The following is a 26077-nucleotide window of genomic DNA, read 5'->3' as shown; positions in this document are numbered from 1 at the left end:
GACACCCAGGAGACCTACATATGCGAAAAGTCATTTGCATTTGCATTTGCGTTGCCTAACGACGACAGCTTGGCGGATCTGGAGTCAGGGCCGCTGCCATTCACTCGAGCTGCAGGCAAATCTTTAAGATAGACCCGTCCAGCCACAGACGACAGCTAGTCAGGGCAGTCAGTCAGTCAGTTAGTCAGTCAGGGAGTCAGGGAGTCAGGCAGTCAGGGAGTCACTTGGTTACATTTCACATGGATTTATGCAGTCATTCGCGCCAGTTTTTTGTTTTCGGTTTTTTTTTTATTTTTTATTTTTGCCATTTCATTCGGTCGCTTGCGGTTATCAAAAATCCATCGATGTGGCCCGCAGTTGGGAGCCGAGGGCAATCCCAGTCCGTAGCGGTCATTAAAATATATATGACACCCACCAGAGCCACGATGCGATGTCTACGAGTAGTAGTTGTCGCTCACTCGCTCTCGCTCGCACTGATTAGACAGGGTTTCGCGCGCCCTGTGCCATCTCTTTCCCGCAAGCAGCATCAAGCATCGAGTGGTGCTGTTGCTTCATGGTGTGTGGTCCAATTAATTTTTCGGATAGAGCAATCAACATGTTTCTTTTTCGGCGTTTCAAGTGGTTGTTGCCTTTGCTGTGGCTGTTGCTGTTGCCGTTGCCGTTGTTGTCTTTATGGCCGTTGTTCAACATGTTGCAGGTCAATTTGTTGCCGTTTGTCGTCCTCCCAAAATGTTTGGCTCTGACATGTGTGTGGTCCACTCTGGGTCTGTTGTTCGTCTGAAGAGTTTTTAGTTCTCAATTAGTTGTGCTTGTCAACGCGCCTCATAATCCCTAATTAGACGACAAACAACTCGTCTTGGGCCTAACCCCTTTTTGCCTTTTGGCCCTATTTGCAGTTAGCGCAACGCGCGCCTTTGCTTTGGTTTTGGCTTACGATTTGGCTTTGGTTTTTGGCCCGTTCGCATTCTTGTCTTAATTAATTTGATGGCAAAGTGCATTCGTGGCTCCATTTTGGAGCGTGTTGCCCTGACAGTATTTGCCTTTTGCCGTGCTACCAATTGTTAACCCACATTCAACGCGCCAACCTCCTGCTAATTAGCAGAGTGAGCTCAAAGCGTATGACTATGACTATAGCCATGCTTACATGTGAGTGCGGCGAGCTGGAGGTGTGTGTAGGTGGGCGGCTTATATGGTATTTTGGCTGTGGCTGCCACTGCAAATGCAAATGCAAATTGGCAAAGATGAATGCGCCTTGCTTTCGTTTTGGATTTTGGTTTGTAGCCTGCAATTTCTGTTGCTGTGGTTGTTGTTGTTGCGGCTGCTGTTGCTGCTGCTGTTGCTGTGGTGAGGAAGTTGTTGGCTTTGGCATTGTCCTCAATCTAATCAGTGAAAAACCTGGTGCTTAAATTGTTGCTGTGCTTGGTTTCTGCCATTGCAAACGATATTTTGGCATCAAGTTAATTGGAGTACGCTCAGCATTAATGCTGTCATTTGAGAAATGACTGGCAAATAATTGTCATTGTCAGCTTATGCCAGTCTCTCCATAGAAACATAAAATTACTCAGAGGCAAACGAATTGTTATCGCCTTTCTATACAATTCTCATAAACTGTCGCTCTCTCTCCCTTTAGTTTCCGCTCCTAAGTTTTCACATCCAATCACACGACATTCAATAAAACTATCAAAATCGGTTAGCACTACTTGAATTTATGAAAATCGCATAGAAAGGCGACTCGTGAAAAGGGAGTTCTATTCTTGCTGCTTGCTAGTATAATGAGAAACGCGAATACATTGCCTGAATTGGGCTTCGAAATATGCGGCAGAGCTGCGGCTCCCTCTCCCCTTTCGCGCTGCAAACTATGCCGTAACAAGAGTGTCTATGTAGATGTAAATGCAACTGGCTGGAACTGTGGAAATGGTCTTGTGATAATGTTATGCAGCTCCCAGGCGAATACCTTGGCACAGGGACTTGTCACTGGGGCAGTTTAAGTCGCCCGCTCCGCCTGCTTAGAGCACCGACAATAAAAGATAATCAAGCTGCTGTTGCTGTTGCTGCTGCTGCTGCTGCTGCTCTATCTGTGCAGCTCCTTGGAATAAATTGCCATGTTGTTACAATTTCTTCGTGTTGCCGGCATAAATTTCGAGTTGAGCTGTGGCATGTGCAAATCCTCGCCGGCTGCTCCCAGGCTGTGTACGCATTTGCCAGGTTGGTAGCTGGCTGACATCCTAAGGTGCAACATGCAAATAATTAATAGCATTATAAGATGCACTCACGAAATCGCGCCGAACAACGTCAAGTGTTGTAATAATTCAGCTGGGCGCAAAGAGCGAGCGAGACAAAGGCTGACACAGAGAGAGAAAGAGAGAGAGGCGTGGCAGTGTCGCGTTGCGGACAAGGACAATAAATGTTTGAGAAAGGCCAGGCGGCAGAGTCACGCTTCGACATGGCTGTGGACATGGAGCAGCAATACGAATCTGGTCTAAAGGAAATTACATAATGCCCCCAGACGAAGGTGTTAATGCAAATGGCCAAATATGCAAATGGCTCTAATGCCAGCTCCACAGTTGCCAATTGTGCGCTTCGCTTCTTGCCTAGCTTCAGAAGAGATTTTTGTTTTATGCCGCTGCTGCAAACATGCCGCAGGCAACATAATTGCCACACGTACGTAGCTCGTGCAAGGACTGTCTGCCCAGTTGTACCTTTCGGTGGTTCAGCGCTTTGCCAGCTTTCGCTTTGGGTCAACAGCCATCAGGCGCGCAATGAAGAAATTGAAGACAATCAATGCGCTCACCCGATCGCTCTCTCGCTCGCTCGCTCGCTGACATTGATTTATGAACTCGTGGAAAATTAGGCAATGCCATGTTTGGTCACAGCTCTTGCAGCTACCTTCTTAACATTCGCAACAAGCTGCTGCATGTCAATGAACTTCAGCTCCCAGCCAGCACCAGTCACTTTCTAAAGGAGCAAATTTCTCTATATCAGCGCTTTAAAAATAGTTAAATTATATTTACTATAAATACGGCAATTGGCGATGCTATCGCTAGCCTGCAGCACAGTTATATAACTCCCCTAGCGACAATTATAAGATGTGGGCCATTTAATAACTGCGATAAAGTTCAATAACCGCAAACGCTGGACAGTTGGCCATATAAAGAGAGGTAGTTAAAAATCGTATTTGGTTTATTACCGACACCGAAAACGAGTTAAAATTGTGGCGAAAAAATTGCATAATTTGTGTGACATCGCGACTGCATCGAGCTGGCAATAAAATGTCATTTACGAGTGCCCAGCCACGTATATATCTACCCACATATATATATATATATATATATATATATATATATATGAATTTATTTTTATACAATCCATACTCTCATATATATATATATGAAATGCACGAATTTTAATTAATTGATAAATTCGGTAAAGAGCAGCCACAAAAAAAGCGCAGCCGAGGCAGAAGAAGTGCGGCTGTCAATTACGAGGACAACAACAGCCACGATAGCTCCTTGCTGGGAGCTGAGAGCTGGAGCCTGCAGCAGATGGAAGAGATGAGGCGGGCTTCGACATTCGTATTCCCAAGCTGGCCTTTTGTGGCAGCCGGCTGGTTGGGCGTTAATATTCATGAATCGAAATAATTTGACAGTTTGGGCCAACATGCGAGTATGTTGCCAATATTTATGTTTGCTGCGCTCGCTGCTTGCCTTTTTTTTATATATTTTTTGCTACTGTTGCTGCTGCGTTGGCCATGAGCTGCCGTCAAATGATGCTGCTGCTGCATTCGTTTGTCTTCAATCTCCGGTCTGTTGTCTGCTGTCTTCGGTCTGCTCCTGTCTCCGGCCTCCTGTCTACTGCTCGTTGCCGGTGCACTGCGTGAGGCGTTGGTGAAAAGTACTCGAAATAATTGACAGCTGTGGCTGCCTTTTTTGTTAACGTTGCCAACGGCGCTTTGTTGCTTGTTGTCTGCTGCCTTTTAATTGCAGCCTTTTTGCAGCTCCCCGCTGCGCATCCATCGATCCACCAATTCTGAATGCAGCCAAGCCAACCCAACTGTCCCAGCCATTTTCAACTTTGTTGTTGACTTTTCGCACGCGTCCTTATCCAGCCATCGCCATCGACTTGGTCAGGCATTGTGCCATTAAGTCATCGTTGGCGCATCTCTGGCCGGGGATTATCTGGAGTTGGCGCTTTGAAGCTGCCTTTGGCAGCAGTGCGCGCCTCTTTAATAGTCACATAAACTAGACGTCTTGACATTTATTGGGTGAATACCGGAGCCAAGTCCAGGGCTGCACACGGCGACCCCATTGAACGCAACGCAGTCCACCAGGGGGGCTACTCAGACCATAAGACTCGCCTCTCGATGCTTTCCTTAGATGTCAGCGACATGTTTTGAAGAGTCACTTCGTAAAGATAATCCTTGGGAAAACTGAGCATCGCAATATAAAAAATATTTAGATGAATTGTGAAAGTAACTCCGGTATTTTTCTGAATCGAATCGGAATTTTCCTCATTCCATTTATAAGCTCCGCCTTAGAGAACTTCTATCGGAAGTGCTGTCGTGTTGATTGCTCTTCATTCGTCGAGCTCAACAAGTTTCCCAACCAATCATCGAGCTGTCTGTGACTGGCTGGACTCAATGTGTGTGTGTGAGTGTGTGTGTTTGGCGTCTCATACTTTGCATGGTCAACTGCTGTTTTAAGCTGAGTACTTGAGACAAACCCTCGAAGAGAGTTAACAACTTCCAGAGTAGTTATATCGTAAACCAATTAATTGAAGTGCAGTTACAATGCGCCCAAAGGTTGACAGGCCACTGGACTGCAGAGCTGAACACTGGCTGATGGACCTGTTCCTAAGGTTCATATAGGCTGGCTATAGGCGAGTGTCCATGCAACAGCTGCGTTCGCCCTAATTGTTTTAATGAATTTGCTGCGGTTTGCGCAATTTGCATGCAACTTTTCCATTACAAGGGCCGACAGCATGAGCTGTGCCAGTGGCAGTGGCAGGGGCAGGTGGGGTGATATTAGTTTGTCACTGCATCAAAATGACGCAGGGCAGTTGGAGGCCTTCCGGCTCTGCCATTTTGCTGGGCATTTTCGGACACGCAAATTGCTAATTGAAAATAAATTGCACTTTAATTTGTTATGATGACGAAAGACTGAGCCGGATTGCAGCTACAGCTCGATATGGTTGGAGGGAGAGAGAGAGAGAGAGAGGGAGCGAGAGAAGTGGGCAAGTAACTGCCTTTGCGTTGCGGTTAGCTGTGCCCCAGTGATAAATTGTGCAAATGCTTGTCAAAGTGCCGGCCACAAAGTGACCAAAAGATCGGTCAAATTAAAGATTCGATATGCCACTTTCACTTAACACTGTCGCCAGTAACAGCAGCAGCAGCTGGTGGGTGTGGGCAACTGAAGACGGTAGCTGTTGCGCACGCCCATGCCTACGCCCACACACAGAGAGAGGGAGAGGGAGGGAGCCACACAAGGCGACTGACAGACGCGGTTTCTGCAACTGCCACTCATAAATTGTAACCTATTTAAACGCGCGCTGGTGGGGCAACCACTGCAGCGAGCAGCTCCTGGCTGCTCCTCGCAAGCTGTTATAATTTTGCAGCTCTAATTGCACCACTGTGCGCAACTGTGGGACGAGTTTGTGGCTATTTTTGTGACTATTTCTCGTTTAATGAAATTACAATAAACGCACGTCGCATGCAAAAGCAGCCGCCGCGGCCATGTCGACGCAATCAGTACTAGGCGAAAGGCAAAGCAAAGGGGTAGTGGTTCGAGACGGGTTGCTTGCATCAAGTTGCAAGCGTCGTTAGCAGCGTCCATTAGTGCGTTGGCGTTTCACATCTTTTTGCGGCCATCTGCGCTGTTCTTTTTTCCTTTTTTGTTGTGGTCTGGTTTTGGTTGCGACTGCAGGTAATCCCCATTATTAGCGCAATTAGTGCGGCCAGCGCAGACCGAGTGTGTGCCCATTGTGGGAGCCATGTACTTAGCACTGATTGGGTTCATAAAGGCGAACATCTCTAGGTTATTGAATACCAAATGTTGGCTATAAATTGAGCGTTTGATGAAACGTTTGCGTGGGCTGTGCCTAATCAGACACTCATGAGCAGTCGGACGCAAAACACCTGCTGATAGCTGACAGCAATGGCCGTCGGACGTATTAACATTCCACAACGCTTGAGTGGCGATGGGGGCCCGTTGACTGCACTTGAATATCAAAAGGAAATACCGTTGCCCAGCCAGTTGTCCAGCTCAATTACCGGAGCTGCTCCTGACGTACATCCACAGCCTACGTGATGCAACCCACCACCACAGGCCTAGTATGAGAAGCACCTGTTGCCAACGCGCTACCGTTGGCCAAACCCACAGCCAGCACATGTAAACACACACAAACACACCTCACACCACCCCCACATACCTCGGTCTCATAACTTGTTAACGCTGACAACGACGACAACGGGATTTTGAGCGCTGATAAAAGTCTGTAATGGTATATGGACGACAGCAGAGCGACTGGGTGACTGGGCGGCTGGGCGAACGCTACGGAAAATCATGTAAAAAAAAATCATATTTAATAAAATGACAGCTGCTGTCAGACGCCGTCAAAAGGTGTTTGCCATTCAGCAACAACTTTGCTTGCCGGGCACGAGCAGCCAAGCGAGCAATTCAGGAACCCAGAAACTCATAGCCAGAGCCAGAGCCAGAGCCCGAGAGCCAGAGCCAAGTCGAGAGCCACCCGCGACCAAACAATGCGAACAGCGAATGGCAATTGTCGTATATTCAATATTTTATATTATTTGTTGGCATTGTTGTAGTTGTTGTTGTTGCTGCTATTGTTGCTGTTGCTGTATTTTGTCATTGTGTCTTGTCGCCTGTCTTGCGGTCCCTCTTATGCATCGCCTGCGCTTTGCATAGCAAATGGCCAATTAATATTAACGTGGGCGTGTGCCTGAGTCTCAGTTTTTTTTTCACATTTTTTTTTAGATTTTTTGTTAGCTTTATATCTTGAATATCTTGAGTTGCTTGACTTACCGTATCTCAGGCCTTTGATGAAGGAAATGTTATGCAAGACATGCACGTATTGCAAATTTGCTGAATTATGTGGTTAGGAGGTGTCCCTCCAAAGAGACGCTGCCCAGCCGCTGGCAAGAGTTATGCCTGGTTATATAAGCTCTTTGACAGTAATGAGAAAATTAAGTCAATGTTGCTTCTACGAGTGCTGAAACCACAAAATGCCGTAGGAAGTGCAATATAGGTGAAGGAACTCATTCGCTCTGCCAAAGAAGATGCCAGAAATGCAATTTATTATAAATAAAACTAACTGAAATTTCGATATGTGGCAACAACAATGGATGATACTTAGCTTCCAGTTGAGCAGAAATGTGGGTTAGATCGCTGGAGATAGCCGGCGCTGGCATCTGCAATTGTTGTGGCAGCAACCGAAAATTATCATAACTAAAAATTATTGTGAATTCAGAGGGAAATGCGCAGATATTCAATTGGGTAAAAATGTTGGAAATTTGCAACAAGGCAGCGCCAATTGCGCACAACGGCAACAATTGCTGTTGTGGCAGCGGCAGCAACAACAATGGCAATGTCAAAGACGCTGCGAGGATGCAACTATGAAAATTGCGTTAGAAATCTGCAATTTATATTGCGATGCCCCACACACAAGCAACAGCAACAGAAACAGCAACAACAATAGCACAAAAAAGACCAGCCCAGGTTCAGAGCAACACAAATACGATTGCTATCCAAGCATCGACTGCTTGAACTGCCTCAACTGCCACCGGCGTACCTGGCGAATCTCTCAGGAAACAAGTAAAACAAAAGCCAAACACAAATAGCCAAGTCAGGAATACTCTTACGAAGTAAACTAAATATATTCAGCTGAGATAGCTCTCAAGATAGATGCCACATATAAGGCATTAAGTGGATCAGTCATAACATGGTACTCTATTCATATCTCTGTGCTCGCCTCATGCGCTAGCTGATCTTTCTTATGGCCAGTGTATTGCAGGCAACTACAGCCATGTTCGATAATCACAATTGTTTGCAGCGAGGCTGCACAACTCAACGCATTCCGGCGTCTGCTTTGTTGCTGTTGCTGCTGTCGTCGATGTTGCTGTTGCTGTTGCTGTTGCTGCTGTTAGCTGGGCACAGGAAACATTGGAAAATTGAGCATGGAAATGAACGCAAAAAAAACACACAAAAAAAACTGAACACAGAGCGAAAAAAATCGCTAGCCAAATGGCAACGGAAAACCTCTTCATTCAAGTCGTCTGTCTCCGTCTCCTTCTACAGCTCCAACGCCAACTGCAACTCCAACAGCACCGCCTCTGTCTTCGTCTTTGTGGCTGTCTCATTTCGTATGCGCGAGGCGTTTGCCTGAGAGGGTACATTCCAAGGCTCAAGCCTGGGCCGGCGTAGAGAGTCTTAGGCAGCTCAAACGCCAGCACTGGCGATTTGTTGCTGCTTCAAGTGGAGCAATTATTGCAACTGCAACAGCAGCAGCAGCGGCAGCAACAGTCGCTGTTGAAAGTTTTTGGCATTCGGTGTGTGGGGTAATGCATCATCACATGGGGGCACGCCTGGGCTGTCCTGTCCTGTGCTGGCCTGGCCTGGCCAGAGCATCGACATAAACATTCACATTGGCACCGCATTCAAATCGATTTGGTACGCATCTTCCTGCAACATGTTGCGGAAACAGCAACAGCAACGGCAATACAAGCAACAGCGCGCCAAATTGATTTGTTGCTGCTTTAGTGTTAATTGCCAGACCACGACTAGACCGGGCCAGAGCCTGAGCCATAGCCAGAGCCAGAGACAGTAGAAGGAGGCGTCATCAACATGGTCGTGTGGACATGAACTAACTGTAACTGCATTCAGTGGCTCAGGTGGTTGCTGCTGTCGGGAATGTGGGGCACTAGAGTTACGAGTGGGCGTTTCACAAAGATACACACACACAGACACAGGCATGTGTGTTCGGCAGAGGGGGCAACAAAGGAGGCAACAAGATTGCAATTATGAAGTACGTGTTCGAATGCGTTGAAAGCTCACAAATTTCTAATGATGATATATTGCAGCTGGCGCTGGCAACATGGCCAAGGACTATCAAATTAACAAGATCGTCGCTTCCGGCGCACAATTGCTGCAACGGCAACAGGCCAGAAGCTGGAGCGAAGCGAGTACAGTATTCAATTGACTTGCGCATTAATCTTGGCGCTAGACTCTCGGCGTGTTGCTGCCTGTTGTTGGGTTTCCCACAACGGCAACACACGAAATTTATGCCTAGTGGCGTGGAATGAACGGACGGGCGACGAGTGCAGATTTCACGTCAAAACTCATGGGTGTACAAATGCATCATTCTGATGGTCATCATCAGTCTCTGCCTATCAAACAATCGACAAAACAAACAGCAGCTGAGGCAGTGGCAGCGGCAGCAACATGTTGCCAAGACATTGCTCGTTGGCGTTGGCAACAATTACCCAGAGCTGGACCCAAGTCAAAGCCCTGAATGTTTTTGTCTGCGACAGTTTTGTGTGTTCCTGCATATGTGTGTGTGTGTGTGTGATTGCTGACTGCTACAAATTTCAACGTCGCACAAAAAGTCAGCCTCGACAGCAATCTGCACTTGAAAATCTAACAGCAGCAACAGCAGCAGCAACAAACACCAAGCACAAGGAAGTGGCTGCCACCGCGTGGCAACCTGTTTCTGCACTTGACCATGCACCATGCCAACATGTTGCCGAATTGACAATTTCGTTGCGCATGCGCAGGCAACAGTTGCTGCCGCTGCAGTTGCTGCTGCTGCTGCTGTTGTTGTCAATTGTCAGTTGGCGCAGTTTTGCAGCCACGTTGCCTGCTTTATGCAAATTGCAGCAGTCAAAGCGCTTCTATGGCCATGACCACTGCCCCAGCCCAGGCTTCAGCATCAGCTTTAACTCCAGCTCGAGCTCGAGCTCGACTTCCAGTGGGCGTTTGATTTCAATCGCTAACATTTTCACATATCCATGGCCATATGTTGCTGGTGTCGACACAACGGGCACTCGTCCTGCAGCTGAGTGCAGTTTATTTTTCTTCTTTTCTAGTTTTCTTTCTATTATTTTTTAACGGTTCGCCATTTCGATTTTATGTTTAGTTATATTTTAGCTGTGGCTCGTTATTTTTCATTGGCTCTGCCTCATATTTGGCCTCTTGATCTCACTCGAATGCCATTCCCCCAATCTCGTCCAGACATTATTAATAATCATTTTCCACTGCACGTCCCATTTTCGGGTGTTGATCTGTGCCTACGCACACAATTTGTATGCCTGCTCCAGACGATCGCCAAGTGTTGATATACATCCACTGCCCCCTCCAGCTGTCCCCTTAGCCCATTGACAGCATTGCCACTGCATAGCATTTGGACCCCGCCTCAACGCGTCGGTGGCCTATCGGCTCTATCGGCGTTTGTTCGCTTATCATGTAATTTGATCTTAATGCGCATCGTGTTTATTTATTCTACCCAAAAAAAATATATAAGAGGAATTAATCCTCCACACTTGTGTTGCGCAAGGGGATCGCGGGTGCAGCGCGCGCTATATTCAATCGATTTATTGTGTGGTTGTTAGCTGTCAAGTGGATGGCATTAGGCATCGGCCAACGATGTCAGCGCTGTGACATTCCAAATTGGGCATGCAAGATTTGGGTATGTGCGTGAGCGTTGCCCTACGCTTACCTACGGACAGTTGCATGATCGTTAGGATCAGAGCTAATCAACTCGACTCGCAACACCACAGAAGAGCACACAGCTTAGAGTTGACAGTAAGACAAATGATATAGAAACTCATTGCAAGCTGCAGCTGAGTTCCTTAAGATTCTGGCAAATTTGTTAAAGTTGTTAAATTTCAGTTACCTTGGCGCTATCCAAGGAAATCTTTCTGCAGTCAGTAGATTCTCTTTAATAAAGTTCTCACTATGGTTAGCATTCTTACTGCTTCAAGAGTTTCATATGTCAAATGTCATATGTGTCAAGCCCTTTCTGGCAGCTGATATGCTCAGTTGCAGCTCATAAATATGCATTTCAAGTGCAATTTGAACTGCAACCAACATACGTGGACTCCGCCAACGTCGCGTCGTCGACTGCATTCAAATGCGGTGCACGTCGTTTGGGTCGTTAAAAATCGAACACGCACTCAATCGAACAATCGAACTATCGAGTCACATTGATCTATGGGACGGGATTGGACTGGACTGGACTGAACTGAACTGCTTGGGCGTACAATATGATTTACGATTGAGCCATGAGGAATGTCACGATTTAATGGGCTTATCGAAGCTGCCTTTTCAGCCCCGATTGCCAGTTTCCAATTCCTGCGTTGGCTGCACTGCGTGCGGTCTAATTATTTTATTACGAACTTGTCGCGGCGATGGGATATGGGATACGACGGGATGAGTTGGGGTGTGGCCCGTCGAGCGTCGTCATACAACTTTTGATTCAATAATTTTCTAATTAAAATTTGAAGCTCGACTCAGCATTAAAAATCCGGCTCGCTGCATAAAGCGTGCTTTGATTTATTGGTTAAATGTAAATATAAATAAATATATAAGTAAATATGTGTGGGGCGGACTGCCCACCCCACCCCAAACGGCAGCAGGGGGTCTGGCCGTGTTGGGCTTCACCTGTCAAACACTTACATTTTAACGATTCGCTGCATGCCCCCAGCTGCAGCTCGAGCCGAAGGTGCGACCCGGTCGCAATGCCACAAACTTTATGGCCAGTTTGAAGGGCAAACGAAAATGGTTTCAACTTTGATTTTGAGTCTCTGATTTATTTGAGCCAATGTTGCCAAAGCGCAGGCGCAGGCGCTGGCCACATAAATTTCCACCAACTGCTCCAATGATATGAACTGTAAAAACTCACCATAATTTTTAATTGTACAAATTTATGGCCTAGCTGAGACTTCGACTGCCATGCAGCATGCCATGATGCAGTGCCTCATCCCATTGTGCGTTGTCCGCTGCTCGTTGATGGCGTTAGCGGTTCTTTTGTCCCCCGCTTTATCTGGTTGACCAGTTTACGGCCGATTTATGGTTGATGACCACTGCAGATAACTGCCTAGTTGGAGTTCCCAGGGCGGCGCTATTAAAATCAAATAAAATCAATGTTTTTCCCATTTTTAAATTTCGGCCTTTTAATGAATAGTCCAGCGTCATAAATCAGTAATCTATATGGGCCACAGCCCACGCCCTCCACCTGGTCCCCGAGTTTTTATTTTATTTTGTGACATTGTTCGATTTCCAATCAAATCTCGTTGTAATGATGCATTTATAAAAATATAAAAATGTTAGTTTTGATGCTCGCAGCGCGATATTTAAATTCATTTAACTGCGAGCTGCAAAATCAGCATGAGAATGGAAAAATCATTTTTGAGCTCATTTATGGACCATTTATGGCGTACTTAAAACAAAAACTCAAGTTTTCATTTGATTAAAATCTTATTTTCGAAGAAAACTTTCATGAACTGAGAAACAGCTGTTACAACTTGTAAACTTGTTTAGCTACAATCTTTCGTCTGGCTGCTAATTAAGTTAAGATAACTTTTCTGTCCCATCGTTCCACTTCAGCTGCAGCTCTCAGCTAATTGTTTCACAGTTTGGGTATATAAACAACTATGAAGTCATTTACAGTTGCATTTAGCCAATTTATTTGCAAAATGCGACTTGGTAAGTTACCAACTGTAATTCTCGGCCATTCCTCATGAGACTCCATATTTGCAGCCATTATAATATGGATTGCTGTGCTGAGCCTATCGCAGGGGGCATACGCCCCGGATATATGCTCAAAACAGTCTTTCGGCTACAAAACCGTCGATTCGAAAGACCCGAAGTCATATTTCCTATGCCTAGGCCTGCTGGGCAAGGTGTGGGGCCATTGCGATGATGGATTTCTGTTCAATGGACCACAGCAAAAGTGTATTATCGACAGGCAGCTAAAGGCAGCCAGAGAGGATGCCGGCGGTCCGGATAATGTTTTCAACATTAACCAGAATATAAGCATGCACAAGCCAATTATATTCAACATCTTTGGTTCACTGTGGAAGCCTTCACATCCTTCACCCCCATCTACAACGCCAGAGCCGCCAGTCACCATAGGTAAGCACATTCTCGACTATGATCAATTCTTAATCAAATTGTTATTTTCAGAGTCCAGCACAGCATTACCGAATACGACAGAGAGTTCTTCTTCAACAACGGATAGTTCTACAGTGAGTTCTTTGGCTCCGAGCACCACCACTGAGAGCTCTTCCTCTTCCTCAACGGCTAGTTCCACGCAGAGTTCTTCTTCCTCCTCAACGGCTAGCTCGACCGAGAGCTTCTCTTCTTCTTCAACTGAGAGTTCCTCTTCCTCTTCAACTGTGAGCTCCACAGAAATATCTTCTTCTTCCTCAGTGGCAAGTTCTACGGAGAGCTCTTCCTCTTCCTCAACGGCAAGCTCCACAGAGAGTTCTTCTTCATCTTCAACTGAGAGCTCTACTGAGAGTTCTTCGTCTTCCTCCACGGAGCACTCTGACACGACTACAGCCTGCACGACGGATGAGAGCTAAGTCGACTGCTGGCTTATTTAATCAGAGCTAAGAATAAGATCAGCTCTCGGCTTCAGCAATCAAGCCAAATTTTAAATTAGCTTTAAGCGGATGCTATGACAATTCAGTTTTAATGGCGATTAAATATTAAGGATGCATATGGTTCAGAGTTCATCCCACTTGCCACTGTATTATTCATTTCCACTTTGCATTGGTAATTTGCAGGCTTCACATTTGTTTGTCATTCTGCCGGTGTTTTAGATAAAAACAGAGACAAAAAAAAACCGAATGTTGTCGCATAAACAACGCGAGAAACAACAAAAGCCAACAACATGTAGGTATGCGGCCCACCATAGCTCTCCTGCTCCATATAAATATCGGCCGGGGTCTCATATTTCAATTTCGATTTTTGAAAACGATGTGCGAGCTAAACGCAAACAAGCCGACGACAAAGCAGCAAAATAAACAGACAGCAAATACACAAAAATGCGTTTATACTATATGGAGATATACTCTTTATATGTGATACATATATACATTGATATACCCTGTGAGGAGAGCAAGTTGTAGAGGGCATATCGAAATGAATATTGGAGCTCGTATCTATAAACTAAGAGCTTCTCTCTTGAGCAGAGTAAGGCTAATCGAAGCAGTTGTTAAGATAAAGTTTTAAAGCAAACGATATGCTTATTAGAGGGTATCTAGAAGTTCGGCACTTGCGTCTGAAGCTTGCTGTGTTAGCGCGTATCTATGCATGGGACGTGGGTCTGTGTGTTTGGGCCCGGGGATCTGTTGCTGTTATGGACCGAGGCTGTCGTTCGCATAAATGCAACGAAACTTTTGCCCTTGCACATTTGATGCCAATTCCGATGCGTTGCAGTTGCTGTTGCCGCCACGGAAAATGTCCAAAAATGAGGCACAAACATGCGCATGAATTTTGCAAAGCCAACAACAGCAGCGGCAGCGGCTGTGGCAGTTGCACTAACAAGTTGCCACTGCCAGGAAATGCAGCGCAAATAAATGAGGCAGTTGGCAGTCGTCCCTGGACCTGGACCTGGGCCTGTGGCTGTAGCTGTAGCTGGGACATGGACATGTCCGCCAATATTATAGCCATTTGTAATTTTATACTTATTTTTGCAAAAGCGTTAACAGTTGACCGCAGCTCCTTTTCGGTCTGACCCCCGCGCGCGGCAGCCGTTTGCATTTTAGATTTTGCCACATCGGAAATTCTATATTCTATATGCAACATGTGCGTTTTGGTAGCACGGGACTTGCAGCTGTCGCTGCCCTGCGGCAGAACCTCCTTAATAAGTCAATGCGAGACCCGCTCACCTTTTCGACTAATTGCGGGGCGATAGTTGGGCGCTACTTTCGCGCCTCGTGCTCCACCTCGGGGCGCAGACGGGCGGCTATTTGCATAAACATGCAAACGTGGCTAATACGCGGCGGCGTCGGCCACGGCGGCCAACTTCCGTCTCAAGGCCAACTGTGAAATGAACTACAAAATAACACAAAAAATTAACTAACTCGAAACTACGAAAATTCAATTAGCAGTTGGCTAGAGCTCAACATGAAAAGGGCGTGGCCGCGGACGTAGAAAATCTAAGCTAAGCGAACCACAAACTCGAACAGGCTGTTAAATGTAGTTTATGTTGTGCTGCAGCGCTGCCACTGAGTTATGCTAAGCTCCTGCAGTCGAACTTGAACCAACAATAATACGAAAAAACCATCTACCTACCGCATTTTGTGTCCAAAATGGTTGACGACGTCTCCGACGGCGGCGTCTCGCAAGTGGCGTTTTGTCAAATATTTGTGGCCGGCGCGGGCAATCGGCAATGGGCAATGGGCAATCGGTCCGGCAGCCAGTTTTATCCTTGTTCCGCTCTTCACGACTTTTATTTAATGAATTTCGCAAATTTTTGAGGCAGCATCGCACGCATGCGAAAGGCGCGGAGTTCAATTCCACAAATGCCATGATCTGCAAGTCGAAAAAAGAAGGAAACAGACTGAATGAGTCGCCGTCGCCGTCGCCGTCGCCATCGGCCCGAGGCACCTGCAAGAGATTATCGCGCCGAATGTTTAGGAACCCAAAGCACATAGTCTCGAGCTACTGCTTAGAGGGCATTATATGCGAAACATTTGATCAGCAATGCTCAGATAGCATATAATGTGAGAGAACATGAATAATTCCAGCTCAGCTAGCTCGGTTAAGCGAAGAGTAAAGCTTGATTCAAATTATTCTTATGAAAGTATCTAAATAGTTAATCTGAATATCCGTTTATAAATCTTTCTCTCTCTGGTTTCGAACAATTTACAGGTGTGGGAAGTCTAGCAATTGCCGCTGCCTTGCCGAGCTCCTTCACGATGTACGTAAATTGCCAAAGCCCGGCAGTTGGCGGCTTTTGGGCGCGTCTTGCCGCATTTTGGTTCTTGCCAATGAATTGCCAAACGCTGATGACAATGAGCTTGGCCAGCAGTTGCAGTTGGCCCTGAACGTCAGCAGGTAACAGCAGCATTTCCGAGTCGAATGGCCTTTTGTGCGCTGAACTTCGAAAGACCAAAAACAAAACAAATTGAATGTCGCACCGAAGCTTAAATACTCTGCTTTAAATGGAAGTATATAAGAAGGTAAGAAAGTAAATCACTGTAGCTCTTTGAGGATGGTACCTATTTGACTATATAATGCCATTAGAATCCTTTCTTTTCTGTTCCCTTCTGTAGACAGTCTGTAGTCTGTATACATCTTCCCTTATCGCTCAAGACAGCCTTACAAAACTCTCAAGAAGTGTATAGAAAGAAGAAGAAACAATCGTCAGTCAATTGCTAAACGATTTGGGGTATGCGCGACAGGTATGCCTATGAGGCTGAAGCAGAGGCTGGCTGCTGCTTGAGTTTCAGTTCCTCAATTCTGGCTAAGAGCTGGCGACAATTTTGCAATTGTCTGCGCTAACAACAACAAAAGCAGCAACAGCAGCAGCCACAGCAACAGCAACAACGACAACGATGGAGGTCGTCGCATTGCTCGCATAGCCGACAATGAAAAGCGCCGCCAATTGCAACTTGCATACAAAAATCTGTTTTGGCTCTTGATAATTGCCATTGAATGGAGTTGGTTTTGGGTATAGCCTGTCGGCTGGCCACTTAGCTGGAGGTTAAGCTCATTTAATTGTTGTCGCTACTGTTTACTCGCCAGTTTCCCTCCCTTCCGCCTGCCAACATTGAACCTGACTCAATGTCTGAGACTTTTGGGCACTCGACAACCTGTGCGTGGGCAGCTTCAATTACGCGCTCTTACAGGCCCGCCCGCTGTGGCCGCGTCTCATGCTTCAGTGAGCTGGCAGTCGAAAAAAATGGTAGAAGAAAACTAATTAATAAATTAATTATGCCATTACAATAATACACACACGCACACACACACATGCAGAGAAACTCCCTGGGGCAAGAACTCACGCACTCTAATTATGAATATTTTCATGCTGAAATATGCACACACTTGGTGTTGTTGTTGCTGTGGCTGTTTGTTTGTTGCTACGGGAGTTGACTTAATTAGCCACCCAGTGAGGCAGTGCAGCACTTGTGCTGGAGTCGGATTTGAGCTGCGGCTACCGATATGTGCAGCAGGTTACCCTCATGACATGAACTTTGGACGAGTTGTGTACATTTTTTTCGGCAGCTAATTAGTGAAATTTGAATACATAATTACTCATACACACACACATACATATGCATATGTAATATGCATGAGAAGCGTATGCATTTTAATGGAATTTGCTTTCTTGGCTGCATGCACTCGGGCATATGTAACCATGTGACTATGTGCGATAGAGATTTGAATTTTATTTTCATGTTAACAGTTCTATTATCCTTGTGGCTGTATCTGCTGTCCAGCCGTTGACCAAGAGCCAAGCCGATGATAAATCGCGCCATTTACTCGTGTGCGCCCAGGTAAATATATCAGCTAGGCAAGGTCATAAATATTAATTGTGTTTTCGGGGCCCGGCAGTGCGACTGGGGCTTAGGCTGCGGCTGGTGCTGGAGTTCAGTTCAGGAACTGGAACTGCCTTTAATTTTTTGCATGTCTCGCCAGTTATGTTAGCCTGTGGCGAGTGTTTGCTGTTGCTGTTGCCGTTGTTGTTGGTTGTTGGCATTATCAATCGATCGAACGCGAGCTGCATTTACTTAGCGGCTAAGCCAAACTCTAGCTCGAATCAATAACAACAACAACAACAGCAACAGGGACAACAACTTGCCATTATTGTTAATAAATATTCCAGATTGCAGTCATACAATGTGTTCGACGAGCTAGTGCGAGATGCTCAGCAGATACCCTGTATGAAACCGTAGAGCTAGGATATGTTTGGAAAGTTTTACCAAAATGAGCTAAAGTTTCAAAATAAACGATTTTTGATAGATTGTCTAATGCACTTTTAAGCTTTAAATAGCGTTAACCAAGCAAGAAGAAGAAGGTGGCAGCAGCAGCAGCCACTGCCCTGCAGTGGGTTCTGGACTGTGGTTCATAAGCGTGGCGCTGCTGTGATTAATATCCGAGGAATGCAGTTTATTGTTGCGCGACGCAGCAGCAGAGCAGCGGGCAGAGGCGTGGCCAAACGCGACACATGCAGCGGCTGGAAGGTGGCATATGTGAGGGGATGCGGCAGAGGCAGAATTGTACGCTGAACTGTGGGCTGCAACGCAAATTTGTGTGCATTATTTTTGGTTGCCGCCAAGCGTTTTTGTCGGCTATTTTAGCTCAGTTATAAATTACAGCGGCCATAGGCTATGTGTGTTCGCGTGTGTGTTGGTTGCATAATCTGTGTGCTGAAATCTTTGGCATCCACTTGCGCATATGCACAGGCAGAGCCAAGTGCGGCTCCAGACTCTCAGCACCCATATCCAGCTTCAGCTCCAGACCCGTCTCTAGAACAATAGCAGCCGGGCCGCGCGCACAATGGAGCAGAGGAGCGTAGCTGGAACTGAATGGCCGCCACTCTCATAATAGAGTCATAAAATTTTAGTGCGCCGCTTGGCTAATCCCCCCCTCCAGCCCGTTCAGCCCCCTGTGGCGCCTGGGACAAGAGTATTCGCATCCACCAAACACAAACACACGAGCACAAGTCCAAGTCCAAGTTCAAGTCAAAGTCGTTTCGCTTTGTTGGCCATTGTCCCGGCCATTTACTCGGACCATAGAAATATATAATTGTGATTAATTATACGACATAAAAATGTTTTAGATTCAACATTTTGATGCATTTATTAACCGAAAAATCACTTGAAATGAGCGGTTTTTAAACATTGTATTGCGTCCCCCGGCAACAATGAGGTAAAGAGAGCATGGGCGGAGAAAAGAAGGAAAGGAGGGAGGGGCACTGGCTGACTCTTGAATGTTTGTCGATGGTCGATGGCCTCTATGTGGCCAGCGTAGATCTATTATCAGTTGTAATAAAAGTTTACTTTTCTGTTGATTTTTGTATGATCAAAGCTGGGCTAAGAGCAGCAGCAGCTGGCTTAAAGGCACACTTTGGCTCTATCATCATGAATAGTTTGAATGCTTTGAATTATTTTTAATAAAGCAACGTAAACAAGTAGTTGAGTAAATTATGATCGTATCGTAACGTCGATCGAATGCGGACTTTTGGTTACTTTCGAGCACTTTGGAGTACTTAATTGAGTTCCTGGTCCATTCGACATAGTTGTTGCTCTTTGACTGGCGGCGACAAAGGCGCACTTGAAGGAGCAGCAGCTTCGTTATCACACAACATGCCAGCACATGGGAATTGTTGGGCTGCCTGCCGCAGATGCCACCTAAAACAATGAATGGGGACAGCGGCGGCAGCAACAATTCATCGACTTGAATAGTGAATGCAACTGCGGCATTTGCTGTCCCTGTGTCTGTGTTTGAGTCTGTGTCTGTTGTAGCATTTCATGCCCATCAAATGCATTGACATTGAACAATTGCGCGTAATGTTGTCGTACACTTGACAAGCGCGCAAATTGTAGTGCTACCTGTGCCAGGTACCAGATACCTGCTACCAGTTACCAGGTAACTGCCGTCGCTCAGCCAAAGCGAAAGCTCGAATCTCGATCAGCGGTTCGTCTAGCCATATGAAAGAAACAAAAAGAGAATATGCAAGCCGCGAAAGAACGCACTTTCAATACTCTAACTTCGCTGATATAATAAACAGATTTGATAGAATCATTTCATATTCATTTATTGATACTATTTAATTGATATTTTGAATTTGATATCCTTTTAATTATTTTATCAAAAACATGCCAATGCCTCGATCAACTCATAATACTTTGAGCAAGTGTATAAAATCAACAGAATTTGATGGAAATTGGCAGAGTTGTCTGTCTTGGCGTTGTCTGTCGAGCTTGTTGCGGAGCCTAATGAAGCGACGACATTTGTGGCATAAAGAGAAAAAAAAAACAGAGCCACGGACATGCCACAAACGAATCCGACATGTCAGCCTCGGCCATTTGGCCATTTGCCAAATATGCAGCGACAACTAAACGCTAAATGCTATCCAGATTAATAAGCCCAGTGTGTGGGTGATGGCATCATCTGTTGAGCCTTGAATTGACTTCGGGTCGAAAAGATAGCAAAAGTCAAAAGTTATTTGGCCACGTTCTAGGCCCCGAATATCGTTACGTACCAAACTTGGCCAAGGCAATAATTTTTGCAAGCCGTTAAAGATTTCCACTGGCAACTGTAAAATGCATTTTTGTGCGCCTTAAATGGTCCGAGGAAAAAGTTAGCTGAACGCACGATAAAAAGTGCACAAAACTCGGCAGCCACTGTGGGCAAATGTGGGTAAACTGGCAGAGCTGACTGTAGACAGCAAACCGAAAGGCACCAACTCAAGTTTATATATATCGTGTGCATATCAGCCAAGCTAATTGAGCCTCAAGCTATAATTTTCCAATATGCAGCACAGTTCATGGTCTCCGGCAATAACAATCATTAGTTCCACGTGCAACTGCAAGATTCTAATGCAATTTTTAAAAAGTAGGCGTCACATTAAATAAGCTTTTCACTACTTTGCATAAATACAATGCTAATAAGATATCATTTAGCAATTATAAAAACAATCATCATGGAAATTGTGCCCTGTCCTGCAATCGACTCTATATAAAAACCACAGCCCATTGCCAATTTATCAATATACCTTGAGCAATGTCGAGTTATCGTATACCCCAGAAGAACTGGAGGCGCATTTATGCACAATTCGTGGACCTTTGGTTGGTGCTGCATCAGAAGACACATCCGCAGCATACTTCGCTCTATTATAATCGCATGCAACTAACGTAATATCTGTTCTCGCTCTATATGAAAGCGACTCACTTCTCTTTTCCTTTAGCACCCTGGGGAACTATCCGAACAAGGAGCAGCGTCGCTTACGTATTCGCCGCATCTGGCAAATAATTATTCTGCTACAGGTCAACATATTCTTAGTCACTCTGCTGCTTGCGCTGCCCGAATCGGCCGACAATATAGTCGACTTTGGTCAGGACACTCTGTGGTTGATTGGGGTGACTAAAACGAACTATGTTACATTTACATTTAAACGTTTCCCATTTGCAGTGCTTCTATTTGTCATTCAAATGGCACTTCTTCTACTTTCATGCGGATGACGTGGATGAGATTGTCAATGATCTGGAGGAGTGTCATGGCATGGCAGTGAGTGGGCCAGCGGCGTCAATCATACGCACCGAGCAGCGTGCTTTCTTTCTGATGGAGTCTGTCCTGGGACTGGTCTGGCATGTGGGCATATTGATGTTCTGTGTCCTGGCGATATCGCAGCCTCTTTGGACTGACCAGAAGCTGCCGTTCCACGCATATTATCCTTTCGACTTACACGATCCAACCAAGCATCCCATAGCACATGTTTTTCTATACATCTGGCAAAGCTTTTTCCTGTTCTACAATATGGCCTGTATTCTGTATACAGATGTCTTCGCATCGCACTTATTCGCTCAACTGGCCATAAATTTGAAAGTTCTATGCATTGAGCTGACCACCTTTGCCAAGGTGCATCACAGAGATGAGCAACAGTTTCGCAATGAGCTGGGTCGCTTGGTGAAATTCCATCAGAGAACCATAAGGTGAGTAGCTAATGTGGATAATATATCAAACACCTGATGTCAGTCGTTGCTGGTTCAATAGAAATGTCAATCGCACCAACGAAGTTTTCTATGCGCCGCTCACAATGCAAATGCTAACCGAGTTCCTAATGATATCTCTGTCCACGTTTGAGGCCTTAGCCGCTAGACATGAACCCACTGTGGCGGCCAGATTTATTATATTTATGGTTCTGTCGCTTAGTCATTTAGCTTACTTTTGTTTCTTTGGCGACATGGTCACCGAGCACTCAGAGAAAGTGGCCCAATCGGCCTACGATGCCTATCAATGGTCGCCAAACTCAAGAATCATTCGACGCGATCTAATTTTCATGATAAACCGAGCCCAGCAGCCGCTGTGCTTGGCCCCCAGCCCGTTTCCGCCCTTCAACTGGGTCAGTTATATGAGCGTAAGTTAAGCTGATATATGCCAATTGATCGTCCCTATTTATACGTCAATTTATGCTTTTCAGATAATTAAGCAGTGCTATAGTATATTGACACTCTTGCTAGAGAGCATGGATTAAGTATAAGAATTCAGATCAATTAAATACCCAATGAGACGACCACTTACAAGCCCGAAGTCCTTTCTCCATGTCTTGAGGTTAAGGTAATTTCTGCCTGAAAGCCTTAATCGCTGCCCATAAAGCACTTCAAGCTACCTGACGATTACTCTCTCGCTCTCTCTCTATTTGGCTGCCACGGAACCAATTGGCAGACGGTTCAGTTTGGTAGCCGAGCCACAAAACTATTTACGTTTACAAAATTATGTTGTACTCTGGCATTTTTATCAATAATTTCAGCTTGGCTGAAAGAAAGTTTCGCAACGAGGTTGCATTTTATGCATGCGACCCCGTAAGGTCGCCCAGGCAACGCGAACGCGAACGCGAACGCGAACGGGAACGTCAGCCGATCCAGCTCGAAGTCAGGTCCAATAACTGCGCTCATAAATCGCAATTGTGTGGAACGTGGGGAGCTGGTCAGGGTGCTTAGTGGAAGCTGGTTAGCTGGTTTGGCTGCTGCCATGGCTGCTTCGTCATTAGCTTGATTGAATCTTATTGTTGGCAATTAACCTTCGCAGCTAGGAGGCCAAGCAGCAGCAGCAACAGCAGCAGCAGCAGCAGCCATTCTGTGCTACATCCTGGCAATCAACCGTGGGTAATAACTTCATTTGTTGCGACGCGCATGACACATGACACAACATGTCATCTGCTTATGCCAAAACTAATTGCCAGCGACAAGTCAGCAGCCGCAATTAATTAGCAAACGCTAAACTGAGGCCTAGGCAGCAGCCATAGCCAGTTCGCAGTTGCGGCTGCATTTGCATGCGCACGAAATGCAGAATCGCAGCAGCCGCAGCAGCAGCAGCCGGAAAAACGGGCACAGAAACACAATCATGACGTGCCATGGCACACAAAATAAGAAAAAAGAGTAAAAAGCTCGCATATTGTACACCAAATTTCACTTAGGCACAAGGAGCGCCAATCCCCGCCAGACATCGGGCAACGGACAGCGGACAGCCGACAGTAAACGTTGGCTAAGTCGAACAGCAAACGATTTGTCAGACCATAGCTCATTTAAAACTCCACTTCCTACTTACGTTTGAATATTCGCATTCGCAATTGCATTTTGCCAGTGTTTACTTACTTAGCACAGTTGGCCAACCCCTCTGTGCTCCTCTGCCACATCAGGCGCATTGCATGCAGATGCAGCGCCTTTGTCATGACATGACAGCAGCCTAATTCATCATTATGGCTACACGGCGCTGGCTGTTTGGCTGCTTGGCTGCTTGGCTGCCTGGTTGAGGCTGCTTGGCTGTGGAGCTGAATGAGAGTTTTGTCGCGACTTTCGCTAGACGTTTGCATGATGCATCCTCCGCCTGCCTGGCTGCCTCCCATCTCCAACTAGCATCTGTGCAGCCGATCTCGTTAGACGACCGTGCCCGTGCCTAGCCCGATTCCATGGCTTAGTCTACGCCAGTGTGATTCATTCATGCGCAGTAGTTGGACTTTTCGTTTGCATGCAGCTGACAATGATGATAATAATGATGATGCATGTGGCGGCAGGGCGATCATGGGAGTAGCTGAGGTGGGTATTGTGGAGGCCGTACAAAGTGCACTGTCGATAGCCTGATGATTTGCCTGTCGGCATCAGCAACAGCAACAGCAACAACAACACGACGACGACGACGACGACATTATCGTCAGCTAGCAGTCAGAAGTCAAAGATGTCAGCTGAGAGACGTAGCTGCTCTCTGTACTTCTTATCCGACATTGTATCTCCCAGTGTGGGCTTGCCGAAAGCAATGGAAAGTTATTGAAAGCCTGTAGGCCTGTCAATCTATTGCATCTAGCTTTCCCAAATATACATATTGCAACAGCTCAATGGCTTCGACTTTGATGGAGCAATAAATCAAATCAATTGAGCTGAACTCTTTAAACTTTAAGCCAAACAGATCCAATTTTAATTGGCTTACAATGTATATATCGACGAGAACATGATTCCAGCAGCTCAGAGTGATCTATAGCGTACAGTGAGTGCACGAATTGTGATCTCGTGAAGGTCTAACCAACCTCTTAATATTAAGCATGTATTGAATACCTTGACTATGATTTTTACCTAAGCTCCTAGGAGAACTCCATTCTGAGCCCCATCGAAATTGTCTTATATCTAAGCACTGCATTAAAACTGTCTTTGCGTACATCAGTTTTCTGGTAGCCATTAGCCAGAAAGGTGTCAGCTCTTTAGTCGGGCGAACTCCTTAGGCAGCGTAGCGTAAGTAGCGCAAATGGCATGCACGACTTCATTATGAGGCAATGCGACGAATGCATCATCAACGTCAGCTGGAACCACTCTCATTGCTGGCACCCAATTCCTGGCTCGTGACATAGTGTCTGGACTTTAACTAGGTTCGATTGGTAGCCAAAACTTCTGATTGGTGTCTGTTCGAGCTTTCGGTTTTGGGGCAGTGCTCATCAAGCTCGCTGGCAAAGCACGAAAATGTGCCTCAAATTTGTTTGGCAAGCCAACTGGCAGACGTGGTTAGCGGCCCATGGAGCGTCCATTAAATTCCTGGCCGGTTCTCGCTAATGAAGTCATAAAACCGCATGACATTTTCGCTACCTCCAAGCCAAGGAAAGCCCCACGAAAAACAGATCTCACTTTTTGTTTGTCAGACGATCCTACTGTTGTGGTCTGTTGGGTTGTGTTGTGTTGAGTTGTATTGGGGCGCTGTCGTACATACAATTGTCTGGTCGAGAGGATTGCTGTCCAAGTCCATTCGGCTCGATCGTTCCAATATGCAAATGGACCTCCGCCCGCTGCCACCCACAGACAGTGCGACGACGACGACGACGTCAGCTAACAACAAGGAGGACCAAGACGACGATCCATATGTCCATATGTTCATATCGTCCATGAGATCTCTCGCTTTCGATTGGCTTTACGACGTCGTGGCTTCGGAGACACAGACATGGTATGAGATTTAAGGGGCGCGCGGGGGAGTGCATTTGCCCAATCTGACTGCGCTTTATATTTCGGCTCAGCTTTATCTTGCCAACTGATTTTTTTGTGCATTTCATTTCGTTCGCTTCGTGCTGCAAATATGCAAAAATTGTGGCAAGGCCCGACGAGAGGACTGCACGTCCGTGGCACACGTTTCGAGGGCCTTTCGTGTCATAAATGGCATAAATATTCCAACTTGACCGGGCAACCTAAATATTTACTCCTTCAGCTGCATGCCCCTGGCCACCCCCATCCACTCCTTGATTATGCGGCTTAAGAGAAAAATTATAACAATGTGCGAAGCGAGACTTTCACTTTTGCTTGTGCTCACTGTACAGAGCTTGAAAATGAAATTAAATCGTTTTTCATTTTTATGTCTTCGGAGGCATTCGGCTGAAGTTTATGGCAGGTCCGGGTTCAGGCAGATAAACTGAACCGGGGTTACCAGCAAATATATAGAATAAATTCAATTCCTCTATAAATCAATCGTAAAAAAAATTATAATGACTTATTCATAGTTTTAATTTGTTGCATTGCTTATGCTTTTTCAATAAATAGTAAAATGCAATTAAATATTTGTTTTTATTTCATTTATTTTATTTGGAATTGTATTTTATTTGTTTTATGATTTTTTTTGTGATTTTCTTTTTTGTTTTTCGTTTTAATTTGCTGAATAATTTCTGCACAATTTATTGAAATGAATCGCTTTTTTGTTTCGGATTTCGTGTTTACAATTTGTCCATTTGTCCGCATAATTAGTTAGGCTATAAGTACGCTAAATTGGAACATTTCGAGTTGCATTTAGTAGTTGAATTGGCGCTCGCTATTTATGAAACTGGATGGCTGCCCGTCTGCGACATCCCATTATCGATGCTAGTT

General features: G+C 45.7%; 2 protein-coding genes across 3 annotated transcripts; both read left to right on the top strand.

The window, feature by feature from the left end:
• The first annotated feature begins 12671 nt into the window (after window positions 1-12671).
• Window positions 12672-13752, top strand: LOC111592304 (uncharacterized protein DDB_G0271670-like). Its single transcript, XM_023304411.2, has 3 exons — window positions 12672-12713; window positions 12768-13142; window positions 13194-13752. Exons 1-3 carry the CDS (start codon window positions 12704-12706, stop codon window positions 13592-13594), a joined length of 786 nt encoding a protein of 261 aa, XP_023160179.2. The 5' UTR covers window positions 12672-12703; the 3' UTR covers window positions 13595-13752.
• Window positions 13753-20649: 6897 nt separating this feature from the next.
• On the top strand, window positions 20650-22454 carry LOC111592311 (odorant receptor 65a-like). 2 transcript variants are annotated; one of them, XM_023304419.2, is made up of 5 exons: window positions 20650-20881; window positions 20935-21106; window positions 21159-21679; window positions 21723-22104; window positions 22168-22454. In XM_023304419.2, the coding sequence occupies exons 1-5, from the start codon at window positions 20751-20753 to the stop codon at window positions 22219-22221; spliced, it is 1260 nt and encodes a 419-aa protein (XP_023160187.2). In that variant the 5' UTR covers window positions 20650-20750; the 3' UTR covers window positions 22222-22454. The 2 variants fall into 2 exon arrangements, with proteins under 2 accessions (XP_023160187.2, XP_023160188.2); XM_023304420.2 differs by having other exon boundaries at window positions 21741-22104; window positions 22168-22451.
• The last annotated feature ends 3623 nt before the right edge of the window (window positions 22455-26077 follow it).

This window comes from Drosophila hydei, unplaced genomic scaffold (genome assembly GCF_003285905.1).
Source record: "Drosophila hydei strain 15085-1641.00,03,60 unplaced genomic scaffold, DhydRS2 tig00000001-arrow-pilon, whole genome shotgun sequence".
In the NCBI taxonomy this organism is placed as follows: domain Eukaryota; kingdom Metazoa; phylum Arthropoda; class Insecta; order Diptera; family Drosophilidae; genus Drosophila; species Drosophila hydei.
This window is presented reverse-complemented; position numbering and strand designations above follow the sequence as displayed.